The sequence below is a fragment of the Elgaria multicarinata genome, chromosome 10 (genome assembly GCF_023053635.1).
Source record: "Elgaria multicarinata webbii isolate HBS135686 ecotype San Diego chromosome 10, rElgMul1.1.pri, whole genome shotgun sequence".
NCBI lineage: Eukaryota > Metazoa > Chordata > Lepidosauria > Squamata > Anguidae > Elgaria > Elgaria multicarinata.
In genome coordinates this window covers 39,028,456-39,042,265 of record NC_086180.1, presented here as the reverse complement: position 1 = coordinate 39,042,265, position 13,810 = coordinate 39,028,456, and the positions used below count along the sequence as shown (strand labels likewise).

Genomic DNA, 13,810 nt, shown 5'->3' with positions numbered 1-13,810 from the left:
TATTCAAATGAAGAAACTTGATACTAATATACGTTCAGCATGACCATGATTCAATTTGAGATGGAATAATTTAAAGTTATGAAATTACAACTTTAAAGTGCAATAGACATTAAAAGTGCCTGTATAGGGTTAGTGGGACTATTTCCACATTATAAGGATTTTTTCTGAAAATGAGGCAAAGTTCAGCACTGGGGCATAGCTTGTAAGTTTTAGGTTTAACTACTGGCATTTCCATTCCTTCTTGAAACACGGCTCAAAAAGACCTATTCCTGAGGACCAAACTAGGCAAAATGCTATTTACACAATCAGCGACATGAATGGCTTTTAAATAGTAAATGCCAGGCACTGGGTCAAGATGTGGATCCTTATATAGGGTAAAGTTGGGTGTGTTTTTACTCTTTGCTCTCTGCGTGGTCTTCATTGGCTGCTTTGCACCTACTAATTGCTTTGGGAGAAAAGGATCAACATCAAAGCTTTTTTTCAATGCAAATAGCAGACACAACAGTTCTGATTTAGATTTGGATTTCAATGGGTCGCAAGAGGTTATAGCCCCTTATGTCCTATATGGATCAGGCACCCTGCACTCATTATTTACTTTTTAAAAACCATTCATGAAAGTTAATTGAATGTCTTCTCTAGCGTTACTCTAAAACTCTGGAGAGCTACTGCCAGTTACAGTTGACAATATTAGGCTCCATGGAAATGCTGTGATAATATCACACAAATCTCCATCTCTAATGCAAATTTACTTTGTAACCTCAATAAGTGACTATGTTATGAATTAATGACGGAAGCCCTGAACAATTTGATTACATATGATTATATTTTAAAAACTACTTTCTCTTAATCACCAAGATTAACGTGAAGTATCCAATGATCACTAAAACATCACTAAAATGTATGAGACAAATTAAAAATACAAGAGACAAATTATTAATTTACAAATATATGCCTTTATTGTAAAAATCATACAAAAATAGTTTATACAAAGTTTTCTGAAACTAAATGTTAATTTCCTTCTTATGCTTTGCCAGAGTATCTGCAAAATATCAATTTTACTTTATAACAAGTAATTATAACAATTATTTTTATTTTACATAATTATATATAACATTCTTTTGTATTACAAAATATTATAGCCCTTTAAAGTAAGGTAGTCCTCCTCTTTTTACTCCGCAAGGTAACGTTAGAAAAAATTCAAAGCTTTTGTTCTCCACTGAGCATTTATTAACAGAATTCCAAACATGTCACATAGGACACATTCACACAACATGGCAACCCATTGTTGGTAACAAGCTATGCACCGGCTGGCTTTGCATGATCAGTGGGGGAAACCACATATTATAGCTTGTTTCCTTCAGTTCTGAGAAAAATACAAGAGTACCTATGGTCCATGTTACATACCCTGCTGTGTAAAGTTTGTCACTATGTAGTGAGGATAAATAATCACAACTCACTTTGATTTTTTAAAAAGTATTTTGAAAAGTCAGTCTTTTGTCAGGTACAGCTGATGACACCCACATGTAAATGTTTGAAAAGTTATTCTATCAATGAAGTTATTCTAGAGGGACACTTCAAATAGCACCCAGGACAAAACCATAATTTCATTCATATTTGTGTGCCTTAAGTGCATTGGGAAATTACGGCTCTGTTTATGACGGCTGCATAGCTAAGCACATTTACAGAGCTAAGCCAAAGGATAGCTTAAAAGCCATTTCAACAGCAACCTCTGTGACTGAGTCATGGAAACAGACATAAAACTCCCGAGGCTTTGGATCTAGGAAGCATCTCCTGCAGAAAAAACAAAACTCAGTGTCAGAAGAAGGTCTTTAGACTATTCTAAAAACAATTGCTGTTTTTGTAAGGAGCTAAAAGTGGAACAACTATACATCAGAACTAATGACAAAATTCCAAAGCACCCATTGAGATCTTTTAAATACTCTTTTCTAGGTATATTTATGCACACTGAATTCAATTTTTGCTACATTTTCAATACTGTGTGATACAAATATTACCATAAAATAGACAGATAGATTACAGAAGAGACGAAGACCACCCATGTGAAAGCTGCATTTACTGAATTACAAAGCTGTGACATCAAGGAGGGTTTAGGGGATTTGGGCAGCATATAAAACATGTCTATAGAAAAAGAGAGAAGGATAGTATAACTCACTTACCCTACAACCCAATACATTATAGTTGGTGGGGGTTTCTTTTGGTCAGTCCAATTGGCAGGAGAACATTCAAACAACACACCATGTTCTTTCACTTGATGTAGGCCAGAATTTACTTTTCTGGATTCTGAACTACTCCCGCTCTTTTTAATCTTCAATGAAAATCAACAAAGTCGGTGATTAATGAAAACTGAATTAGCACTATGAGCAAGAAATAGAAAAACTGCTTTTACTGTCTGATCATCTATAAAATTAGCAAATATACTCTGAATTGTATGTCTAAGAGGAAGTTTTTACATCAGGAAATTTATCTTGCAAAACAGCTGTCTACACCTGAACGTTTTAAGAGAGTTTCAGACTTAGAAGTATAAGATATCTCTGGTGATTTCTCCTCTTAATTGAATGTTTACTTCTAGGCATAAAAGTAAAACTAGGCATGCTGCCACAGCTGAGATATAAATGTTGAAGAACTATGAAAAAATGATCACTGTATATACTTCCCAGTTGGATTTTCTTAGTAAAATGAACAGTTGAAATGTTTTGCTTGAACCACATTTCACCCACTTTGTTCAGCTCATAGCTTATCCCAAAAAAGGTTATAACTGTGCTATTTCAAAACATTGTATAAGCACATGTCTATTTTTGACATAATTACATACATCAAACTTGAGATAAAATTACATATAGTAAAACTGATTTAACTTCTCATGCATTGGTGCTGGCAGTTGTCCTAAAACCAGGGACCAAACATTTTTTGAAGGCCCAGCACAAACTTGTAACATGGGCCCCCTTCTACACATATATTTATTTATTATTTATTTATTTAGAATATTTATATACCGCTCCTCATTGAAAAAATTTCGGAGCGGTGTACAAGGTAAAATAAAAATAAAAACAGAATAAAACAGTTAAAACAGAATTTAAAAAGAAGCAAAAAACAACAACACAGAAATCCAAGGCTGCATGTTAAAGAAAGGCTTTTTGGAATAAAGATGTTTTCAGGAGGCGCCGAAAGGAGTACAAGGTTGGCGCCTGCCTGACCTCCAGAGGCAGGGAATTCCACAGGAGGGGCGCCACCACGCTGAAGGCTCTTCCCCTGGTGGATTCCAATCGGAGGATGGATCTAGGTGGAACCACCAGGAGCAGGCCCTCGGATGACCTCAGTGATACGGCAGGTTGGTAAGGGAGAAGGCGCTCTCTCAGGTATCCTGGTCCCAAGTTGTTTAGGGCTTTGTATACAAGTACAAGAACCTTAAACCGCAATATACCGCAATCCCAGCCCATGCTACAATCTTACAAGTCATTAGATAAAAGCTTCTGCTTTAAATTCTGAAATTACATTTTCTACATTTCTGAAATTACATCATGGTTACACTGGGTAATTCCTGCCACACCCCAAACGTGGCAATATAGTATTGTGTTTGCATACACACACATCCGTGTGTGCATGTGTGTTCTGTGTGAACTAGACATTTACTCACACCCATTTCGGGTCTGTAAATCCTGCCAACAGCACTGGCTTTCACTGTCACTGGGAACTAACAGATTGTCTTTGTGGCAATGGGTGACACTATATTTAGTGGAATATAATGGAAATCCATCAATCTCGTGATATATCTGATAACAGATCTTACACTTCATGCATCTGATAAAGTGGATTCAAGTCTATGAAAGCTTAAGCCATAATAAATGTGTTAGTCCTTAATGTGCCACAAGACCCTGTTTTTGCTGCAACTGACTAATATGGCTACCCCTCTGGAATCTGATTATTATGCTGGTTTGCCTCTCCCACCAGCTGTCTCTGTGTTTTGTCTCTGCACAAGAAATTCTGGGACAAGTTATTCTTGAGAGAGCATGTCACATAGGAAAGCACAAATCTCTCTCTTTCTTTCAAAGTACATGCCCTGGTTTAATGCAGAAGCACACTCGCTTTTCTAGAGAAGCCGGAAACTCTCTGTTCAGAATGTTGCTTGTTTTGCTCTAATACTGTTTCTGATTGGTTCCAGCAAATCTCTCACAAGATCTGGACAATAGGTGCAGAGGTACAGGGAAATAATTTTCCATAAATACTCTCAAGTATGATCTTAGCCTCATTTTTTTCCTCATGGGATACAGCCTTGGCCAAGTTCTCTCAGAACTCTCCCCACCCTGCCCCAACTCCTGCTTGGGCCCTGGCTAAAGGAAAGGAGTCCCAACTAAAGAAAGAGAGAAATACAGTGGTGTGGTTCAGATGTAAACAAACCATAGTAACCAAATCTTGATTTCATGATGGTAAAATCAAGTCTTTCTAGACAGCTTAATTTCTGTGTTTTAACTCATAGTAGTCTGGTTCAAATATAAGCCATTTTTTTTTGTTACAAGAACAATCTCACAGCAAGCCTCAGATTTACACACACCTAGCCTCCTGTCTCCTTTCTGCACAAGAGAAGAAGATTGGAAGCTTTAGCTTTTGGATGAACTGTAATCTCCTCTTGCATGTAAATGGTGTATGTCTGTGAGCCCTATACCTGTTATGGCTTGTTCTGTTGTTACATCTGAACAAGGCCAGTTTTGTTGCTAATTCTGAACAAGGCCAGTGTATGTTAACTCGCAACACAGAATTTGAACTCTCTGAAAAGTCCATCTCTATCATCACCGAAAAAAAGAGATTTCAGTAAAAAGCATTCATTTTGCCAAGTAATGCACTCAGCAGCAAATGATAATATAAACCCAAGTTTATGAGGCAGCCATATCTTCAGAGTCCAGTCAGATTTTCTACACTTGCTGTCTTAAGCTTATGAGTCAAATGTATCAAGTCAGAGCATTTACCCCATCTCAAGATGCGCTGCAATCCTATATTGATTTATGTGATTGTTAAGTGCCACTGAACACAATGGGGCATATTTCTGAGAAGACAGGTATAGGATTGCACTGTTAATAACAAAATAATTTCTGCAGCATAATTTAAGGTCATACTTCTCTCATCATGGTTTGCTGGAAAATGGAACGGATGGAAAGACAACAGCGATAGAAATTCTTGATGAGCTGGGGATGGATTGTTCCACTAAGCTGTGCTACTTCAGCATGCGTTGGTGTGATAAAAATTCCATGCATTGTCTCTAGAGAAATATAGTGGAAGAGGGTGTTCTCAGGACCAGATGTCAGCCTTCAAGAGCAAAAGAAAACAACTATTTGACCATCAGCTTTAAAATAATAATAAATGAATACCACTATGCAAAGCTAAACCACGGCAAGTCATAGAAAAATAACTACTACTAGGACTTGGCTTGTTTCTATACGAATTAAAAGCAAACAAGAGTGATCTTTATAGCCAGGGGCAAGAGCAAATTCATAAAAAGAACATACAAACAAAAATATTCTGATGTCTAAAAGATCTGGTAGACCCACATAATCTAGAAGCCAACGTTATATGATTTTATTTGTTACATTTATATCCCACCTTTCCTCCAATGAGCCAAAGGCAGCACACATGACCCTCCTCCTCTCCATTTTATCCTCACAACAATCATGTATGCTGCCTTTTTTCCTCACAACGATCATGTACTCTGCCTTGGACTCACTCCCTTTGGCTCTCTCCCACAGAAGGTCATTCATCAGGACAAGCAAAGCTGATTCCATCCCATAGCCAGGCCTGAAACCAGACTGAAATGGGTCAAGGTAAATTGTGTCTTCCAAGAACATCGCAACTGCACAACCACCACTCTCTCAAGCACCTTGGTCAAAGGGGGATACGAGTGACTAGGCAGTAGTTGCTATAAATCTCCAGATCAGGAAGGGCATTTTCAGGAGTGGATGCACCACTGGCTCCTTTAAGCGGGCAAGTACCACTCCATCATGCAAAGATGCATCCATCACTCCCTGAGTCCACCTGGCCATACCTCCCCACCCCCCACCCCCGGATACTGTAGTAAAAGCAGCATTCAAATCAGCATAAAGCTAAGGAATTTTATCCTTGAAGTGCCTGGCAAAATTATTAGTGTATTTGCTTAGAAGGGCTTCCCAGCCATTGTGATATGCTGTCATCAGGGAAGAGAGCTTGTTACTTTTTTGGCAGCTAATAAAGGCAGAAGGGGGCATGAATCAGCCTTAAGAATCAGTTTAGTTTAACTTCCATGTACTAGGTAGGTCTAAAATATACGTTTGCTGTACTACTATGAAACACAGGAGGGATTTAATGAGTTAGAAATGGATTCAGGTTTCCATTAGCAATTATACAATAATGTAATATGGGAATATTCAACACTATGCATGGTGGAATCTATTACAGTATATTGGAATAAAATAATTTTATAGAATTATATAAAGCCTATTTTCTTTAGCTTGCCTCGGCACTAGTTTGGTATGTCCTATCACAGAGGCTGGTGAGGTCTCTCTTGACTCTTGAGTTATTTTGCTTAGCTGATAATCAGTTTTTACTAGGATTTGGAATTTGAGCCAAAATGCAAATATAGATTTATTCCCATGGCAAGGAGCAAGGTGGGGAAAGAGGAGAGAGACAGAAATGAGTTAAAGCAGGTCACAACTTAATTTCTTACAGTTTCTCTGAATTTGGCAGGAATATTCCAATGTTGCTGACAGCCCATCTGCTGACAGTAAAAGCATCCAGCTTCCCTGCTGGATTATTGGGGGAGGAGGCTTAAGTTAGCATATGACAGGAGATCTTCATTCTACCGGTTGCTGCCAATGTAGGGGTGCAGAAGCTTGTCAGTCCCTGCATTGAGCTGGCCTGTGTGCTTAAACCCTTGAGGCCTCTAAAGGGGTTTCCTTTTATAAAATCATATTCTAAAGAGCATGATATGACTATAAGAACCACTTCCACAACTTCCCATATCAGAAACCAAAGGGCAGGGAATAGGGCTCAACTCAAGAGGTCAGAGCAGATGTTGGTTCCCACAAGTTTCCCTTCCACGTATCCCCCTGCATGCCTCCCCAAATCTGCTCCGGAGGGTCGCCCATTCCACCAAAAGGGGAGTGAACAGGGGGAGGGGGAATCTGTTCCTCCAGCAGTGTCTGTTCTGCTGGCAGATGAATACAACTGGATACAACCAACATTCCAATATTTAAAGTATTAGTTCATTAAAATGTAATCAAAGCAAGAAACTTATACTAGTCAACATTAACAAACCTTGGTGGGGGTTTTTTGTACACAATGAAATTAAATTCTTAATGACTGTAATGAATTACTACAACAATGGTTTACAAATATAAGCATATGTGGGTAAGTAACAGTTTACATGTCTACACCAAAATCCCAGGGAAAATTTAACACAGTGTTCTTTCTGCAGCCCACAAAGCTTACTTGGGGAAGTCGAAGGAAACACGGGGAAGCTTCCTACATGGAGGTCCATAGTACAAGGCAATGGCTTGTAAATGAAGTGGATGCACACAGCGCATTGGTTCTCAGGTATAAAGATGGACTGCTACCTACACAAGGGCATTTGTATCTTCAAGAATTGATCACTCTCAAATAAACCATCAACTAACTGGCATCCTAGCTTCATTTTTTATTATTCATTTGCCTTCATCCTCACACAAAATACTACTGTAGCTGGAAAATGAGTTAATAAAAAATAAAACTCCTTACTTCATAACATTATATAGTTCGGCTTCCTTATCTGAAAGATTCTTTTTCAGGGTTCCTAAATTAAATGGGTTTGGAAGAATATTCTTCTTTTTAGTGATCTGAAAAAGAAGCAGAAGAATATCTAAAAGCTCACAGTAAGTGTGAGTAATCAAAGATTTACTTTAAATTCAAAGGCGCAAAGATTGTTTTTAAAAATATTAAGCTGGTTCAGCAATTTGTGTGCTTTGCAAAACCACGCTGAGCTGTTAAATGATGTTTTATATTATTTTTGAAAGACTCATAATTTTATTAAAATGAACTTATTTTCAGAATCAACTTCAACAAAGTTTTTTTTAAAAATTCATCTGATTAGTGCTGTTTATTAGAAAGAGATATCAGCACAAAGCCATATTCTGTACTTTTAAAAAGTTATGATCAGACTTAGTTTTCAGACTTGATTCTAGTTGCTCAGTTTTTAATTAGAGGTTTGGATTTCTCCAAAAGTTCCTTCGGTTGAACAGTGTGGAAAAACTTTTGTTGAGAAGAAGCTGAGAAAGGAAATTGGAAGTCATGTCAAAGGAATAGGACTTCAGCTGGGGATTCCTTGAATACTATGAAGAGACAGGAACAATTTACTGCCCTCATTTTGCAATGACGACATCCAATTCAGCCTAGAAATAGCAGTATACAGCTATGCCAAAAACATTTCCATTAGAATGTATGGCACCCCTATGTTGCAGACTCATTTTGGGCAAGTCTCACTTGTACATATGGTAAAAATGGTGTTACTGAAAAGGGAGTAAGATTGGAAATGTATATCCTGAACATGCAGCACTTCCTCTCCTCGAAGAAGAAGAGGAGGAGGAGGAGGAAATAACAGTACCTTCAAGGGAGTATTGCTTCCATCAAACCCACCAGGAGCTTTGGATTGTGTAGGATATGGATTAAAGTTCCCACTTCCTCCTTCAGGACCATCACTACTGTTGTCAGAACCCCCACTATTCCTTAAGGGACTACACCTACGTGTCCTTAAGGAAGAATTGCTAAAAGCCACTTTTTTACTAGCTGGAGAAGTTATGGCGTTTGGTGTATGATGCAGTTTGTTGAGAAGAGACAAGTTGGCCAAGCTCTCCAGTTTGTCATGTGATGAAGGGAGGAACCAGTCTACACAGGACACCAGTGGAGTCGAGGGCGATTCTAGTCTCTCATCTAGGCTGAGATCGATACCGTCCAACTGAAGGATAGTTGCTTTGACCTGATCCACATATATGCAGTCTGGCCCTGGATTTCCAGTAGCTCTGGAAGAACAGCCTCCTGCTTCTAGCAAGACACTCAACATAAAGTGTCTCTGTAAGAAAAAAAAGGAGAACAATAAGTTTGCCGGTGGATTTATTTTAAGCATCTATAGACCACCTTTCCATTGTTCAATTCCCAATGCATTATGTAAATATTCTAAAAACATCAGTCAAAACACCAGAACTAGTTCAGAGATCAATGAAGCATTAATAGACAACAACCATCAGGAAAATGCTTGAAACACAAGAAAAGTTTTAATTTGCCCTCTAAAAGGAAACAGCGATGGTGCTAACCAAAACTTTCTGGGTAGAGCATTCCTGAGGCAGAGTGCTGTGACTGAGAAGGGCCCAAATCTCATAATCATCTACCTCACTTCTGAAGTGGTGTGGGTGGGTGGGAGGGAGGGTTAAACTAAGGCTACCTTATTTGATCCGACATGAGAGATACTTCAAATACCATGAATGTAAAGGAAATGTTCATATTTGTGGAATAGCATGCATTTTAATGAGTTAACAGAAAAACAAAGCTGTACTCAAGCTGTACTCACTTACCAAACCAACAATGAGCAAAAAGTATCTTGCTTTGGGTTCTCTGTATCCGTCACAAGATGTTTTACATTCCTGAAGATGATATTGTGGAAACACTTCTCGCCATATTACTAACTGACCAATTCGTTGTTTGGCTGCCAAGGGCAAGAGGCAATAATGCCTGCTATATAATGCAATATCAATGAGATCCTCCTTTGGCAAGTGACTACTAATTAGATATCCCTGAATTAAAAGCACAGAGAGAGCACAGATTCAAAATATTGTACGTAACAAGTATATAACACCCAATAAACAATACCTGTTTACTTTGGTTGGAATTAATGTAATGGCAACAGGAGAATACAGTACAAAAGGAGAGTTCAAATTTTCCTGATTTGCCATCAGGAAAAGCAGCAATGTTGTCTTAAGTCACATACTGCCTTTTATTTTGTTAGAATAGTTTTTTCTGCAAGATGACAGATTACATACATGGAACTATGTATGCCTTGATTAGATTGCACAAAACATTGCTACAAATAGTAAGGAGATATTAAAACTACTTTAAGAACATAAGAAGAGGGATGTTGGATCAGACCAAAGACCTATGTAGTCCTGCATTCGGTTTGTACACTGACCAACCAGATGCTTGTGGGAACCCCATAAGGAGGATATGAGTACAGCTGTATTGTCCTCTCAAGTTCCCCAGCAACTGGTATTGAAAAGGTGTACTGCCTCCAATACTGGAGGTACTTTATAGCCATCATGACTGGTACCCATGATAATCTTATCCTCCATGAACTTGTCTAATCCCCTTTTAAAGCCATGTAAGCTGGTGGCCATTCCTACATTTTGTGGTAGTAAATGTCATAGTTTACCAATGCTCTGTTTGAAGTAACACTTCCTTTTGTCTGTCTTCAGCTTCATTGGGTGACCCCAGTTCTAGTATTATGAAAAGGAAAGAAAAACATCTCCCTATCTTCTTTCCTCACACCACGCTTAATTTCAACCACCTCTATCATGTATCCCCTTATTCACCTTCTTTTTAAGCCCCAAACATTGTAATCTTGTTTCATAGGTGAGTTGCTCCAGCCCCTTAATCATTTTGATTACCCTAATCTACCTCTCCAATATGCCTTCTGAGGTGTGGTGACCAAAACAGTGTTCTAAGTGTGGTTGCATCATAGATTTATATAAAGGCATTATATTATTACTTTTTGAAGCACTACATAAGGTAATATTCCATTGCATATTCAAGATACCCATTAGTATAAAAAGCAAGTGAAAGCCACTGGGCAAGAGAATCTGTCTTTTTTTAATTTACTATAGTGCTAAACATACACTGAACAAAAAAGAATCAAAACTAAACTTGAAAGAAATGCAAAAAATGTGCACTGTTACAAAATTTTAATTATAATGCAAGGTTTTCATTTAGTGACCAGAATATGCAAAGAACCATGATCTCAGAAATCTTGTAATAGTTATGGTTATTGCAGCAATTAATCAAACGTTATTACTTTTTGTTAATTAACATTTTAAAAAATAATCTGATTTTTCTTAAATTAAGGCTAGCATTACCATTTTGAAGTTAACTGTTTCTAACACACCATAGCATTTTCAAAGTCTCACCTTGTAGAAGAGACATGAGCCCAAAATTGTATACAGTCGCCTCATGTCGTAGTAATCTTCAGACTGTAAAAAAAAACCCACACACACACTGAAGTCATAGATAGGATGTTAGCTGATCCAAGGAATGCAAGTGTAACCTTAGAAAGGATAGCATTACACAATGTTCGAATTACTCAGGATGCCTTCTTTACTTGACTAGCAGCAGTCTTCCAGTAATGATACGCATATATTTCAGAAGTTCAAAACCTCATTCTAAATGTTCAAGTTCACCACAGAATTGACAATTGTTTGGCCAAGATGGATGCAGCTCATACTATGATTGACCAATTCATTGTTTCAAAAGCTATCTGGTTTTATAGAACAGAATAGAACACCTATGGTTCCAAATGTTGTAAAATCTGTCTAGTCTGAGCATTGCTCTTGCCACCAGAGGGACAGACAGCAAATGCATCGCTTTTCATGTTTATAGAATTTTAAAAGACTTGTGAACAAAAATGATTTAATAAACAGTAAAGAATAAAATCAGTCTGAAATAGAAGCATCAGAATTATGCCTTTGATTATCTTCATGTATATAGTACATCCACATATGTAGTGGATGTATTAATTTACTAGTAATGTAACTGCACCAAGAATGTTTATAATAGCCTCTAGTTTTCAAAATTATATTTATTTTCTTTTGCTGCACCAATTACAATGGCATATAGATAAGCAATCATACATAACTATGCTGATAGAGAAAACATTACCAAAACATTTTCAAAGGTTATCAAACTATGTCCTAATGATCACCAACCTGACCCTATCTATGTCAAGAAGATTTTTGGGGCACACTCAACAGCTGAAGTTGCCATTTTTATATAGACCTCAATAGCTTCCACTGAATGTCTTTGTAGTAAATGGCATAGCTGCACAAAGAAATTCAAGAACAAATGAACTATTTGCCAGAAATAAATATTGAAATGGTAAAATAAAAAGCACTTCATTGTTAGTAGAAACCATCTGAATCTATGCTGGTTCCATGTTTTTGGGGGCCCTTAAGCAAGACAGCCTCAGTGGACCAACTCCTTCAGTTGGCTCTACCTCCTCCTTGCTGCCACCACATACTCCCTCTCCCACTGGGTCCAATTCTCACTGCAACCCAGAGGGAGAGGAGATCATGCAGGGACTGTTGCTCTCCTCACCTTTCATCTTCTCCAAAGGGCAAAAAAGGCAAGAAGAAGAGGAAGAAGAAGAAGAGAAGGGAAGGCGAGGGGGAGGGGGAGGGGAAGAGGAGGAGGAGGAGGAAGAAGAAGAAGAAGAAGAAGAAGAAGAAGAAGAAGAAGAAGAAGAAGAAGAAGAACAACAACAACAACAACAACAACAACAACAACAACGGTTGAAAAGCAGCAGCGGAACTTTGGTTTGGGCCCAGCAGAAGAAACAGCAGAAAGTGGCAGGTCACTTCCACTATACTGTCACCATTCTCTCATACTTTCCCTCTGAGCCAGAAGAAGGCAGCAAGAGCAAGGATAAGAAGCAGTACTGACCCCTAATTCTGGTCCTAGTATGAATTATTGCTATGTCACTCTGAAAAAGTTAAGACTATGAAAAAGTTAGACTATAGCAATAGGTGAGGTCTGAAAAGGCTGACATGAATCTGTAATAAGAATAGATTTCTTACTAGTTCTGCAAAGTCTGCTGCCTCCAAATCACTGAGAGCTGTATCAATTTCTACCTGAAATACAGGCATAGTAAGTGAACACAACATACATTGCCACAAAATTTATTCTCAGTAATGACAAAGCGTCTCATGCATATCTCAGTATTGGGGCCATGCCCAGATCACATAGAGTTAACTACAGTTGCATTTGTCTTTCCAGAATCACAGCAAAATCAAATATTAAGCACTTGCATACAGCTATAAGCAGGGTCAAAAGAAAAGCATCCAGTAGTTGTATCCTCCACCCCTTCAGAAATGAAAGAAAAATATTCTACTTCTCAGCCTCTAATCCCACTGTTTTATATAAAAGACATGTCAATCTTCCTTTTTTTAAAAATGGATTAAAACAAAGCATGAGGTTCCCTTGAAAGCTGGCAAAGCTTCAGTATCCAACTGAGTTATTAGAACAATCTTTTTCACTCTGGCTTTAGTTTTTGTCTCTATGGAAATTTTCCAAAACATTCTCACACATTACCTTTGTTCCACCTAGGAAGCATTAAACTTGCACACTTCAGCATCTAACTGGTTTGAGTAAGTTTTAGCAGAAGTATTTTTTATTTATAGATCCAAATAATCATCCCAGAAGGTGCAAGCCAAAAATATGCTCCATACTGAAAAGAACTTAATTTGTAAGAAGACTGGGGCATTCCCTGAAGAGTATGTATACAAGAAGTCTTGCTGAGAAACACTAGTTTTTAACTAGTGTTGCCAGAACTGCCAGCCACCCAGTTGGTGTTCAAGTCATTGGGTTTCCCTGTTCTTCCTCATCTGTGATTGAAAACGTATGTCTGCCCCACAGAAAGCAATAACATTTTCTCAGTTTTTATTATGGAAGGATAATAATAGGGTAAGCCACTTTTTTTTTTTTGGCATAAACTATCCTTAAATCAATCCATCAAAAACTTTGCACCACAGTAGAATCA

At 37.9% G+C, this 13,810-nt stretch overlaps 1 protein-coding gene across 2 annotated transcripts in view; it reads right to left on the bottom strand.

The window, feature by feature from the left end:
• Positions 1 to 930: 930 nt before the first annotated feature.
• Positions 931 to 13,810, bottom strand: part of INTU (inturned planar cell polarity protein) — a 37,653-nt gene continuing 24,773 nt past the window's right edge. For both annotated transcript variants that reach the window (XM_063135560.1, XM_063135559.1), the window contains exons 9-16: positions 12,849 to 12,902; positions 11,187 to 11,249; positions 9,585 to 9,803; positions 8,621 to 9,085; positions 7,759 to 7,856; positions 5,130 to 5,319; positions 2,178 to 2,326; positions 931 to 1,791 (exon numbers count right to left, since the gene is read on the bottom strand). In XM_063135560.1, coding sequence (XP_062991630.1) covers positions 1,680 to 1,791; positions 2,178 to 2,326; positions 5,130 to 5,319; positions 7,759 to 7,856; positions 8,621 to 9,085; positions 9,585 to 9,803; positions 11,187 to 11,249; positions 12,849 to 12,902 — 1,350 coding nt within the window. In that variant the 3' untranslated portion in view covers positions 931 to 1,679. The remainder of the gene's footprint in view (positions 1,792 to 2,177; positions 2,327 to 5,129; positions 5,320 to 7,758; positions 7,857 to 8,620; positions 9,086 to 9,584; positions 9,804 to 11,186; positions 11,250 to 12,848; positions 12,903 to 13,810) is intronic.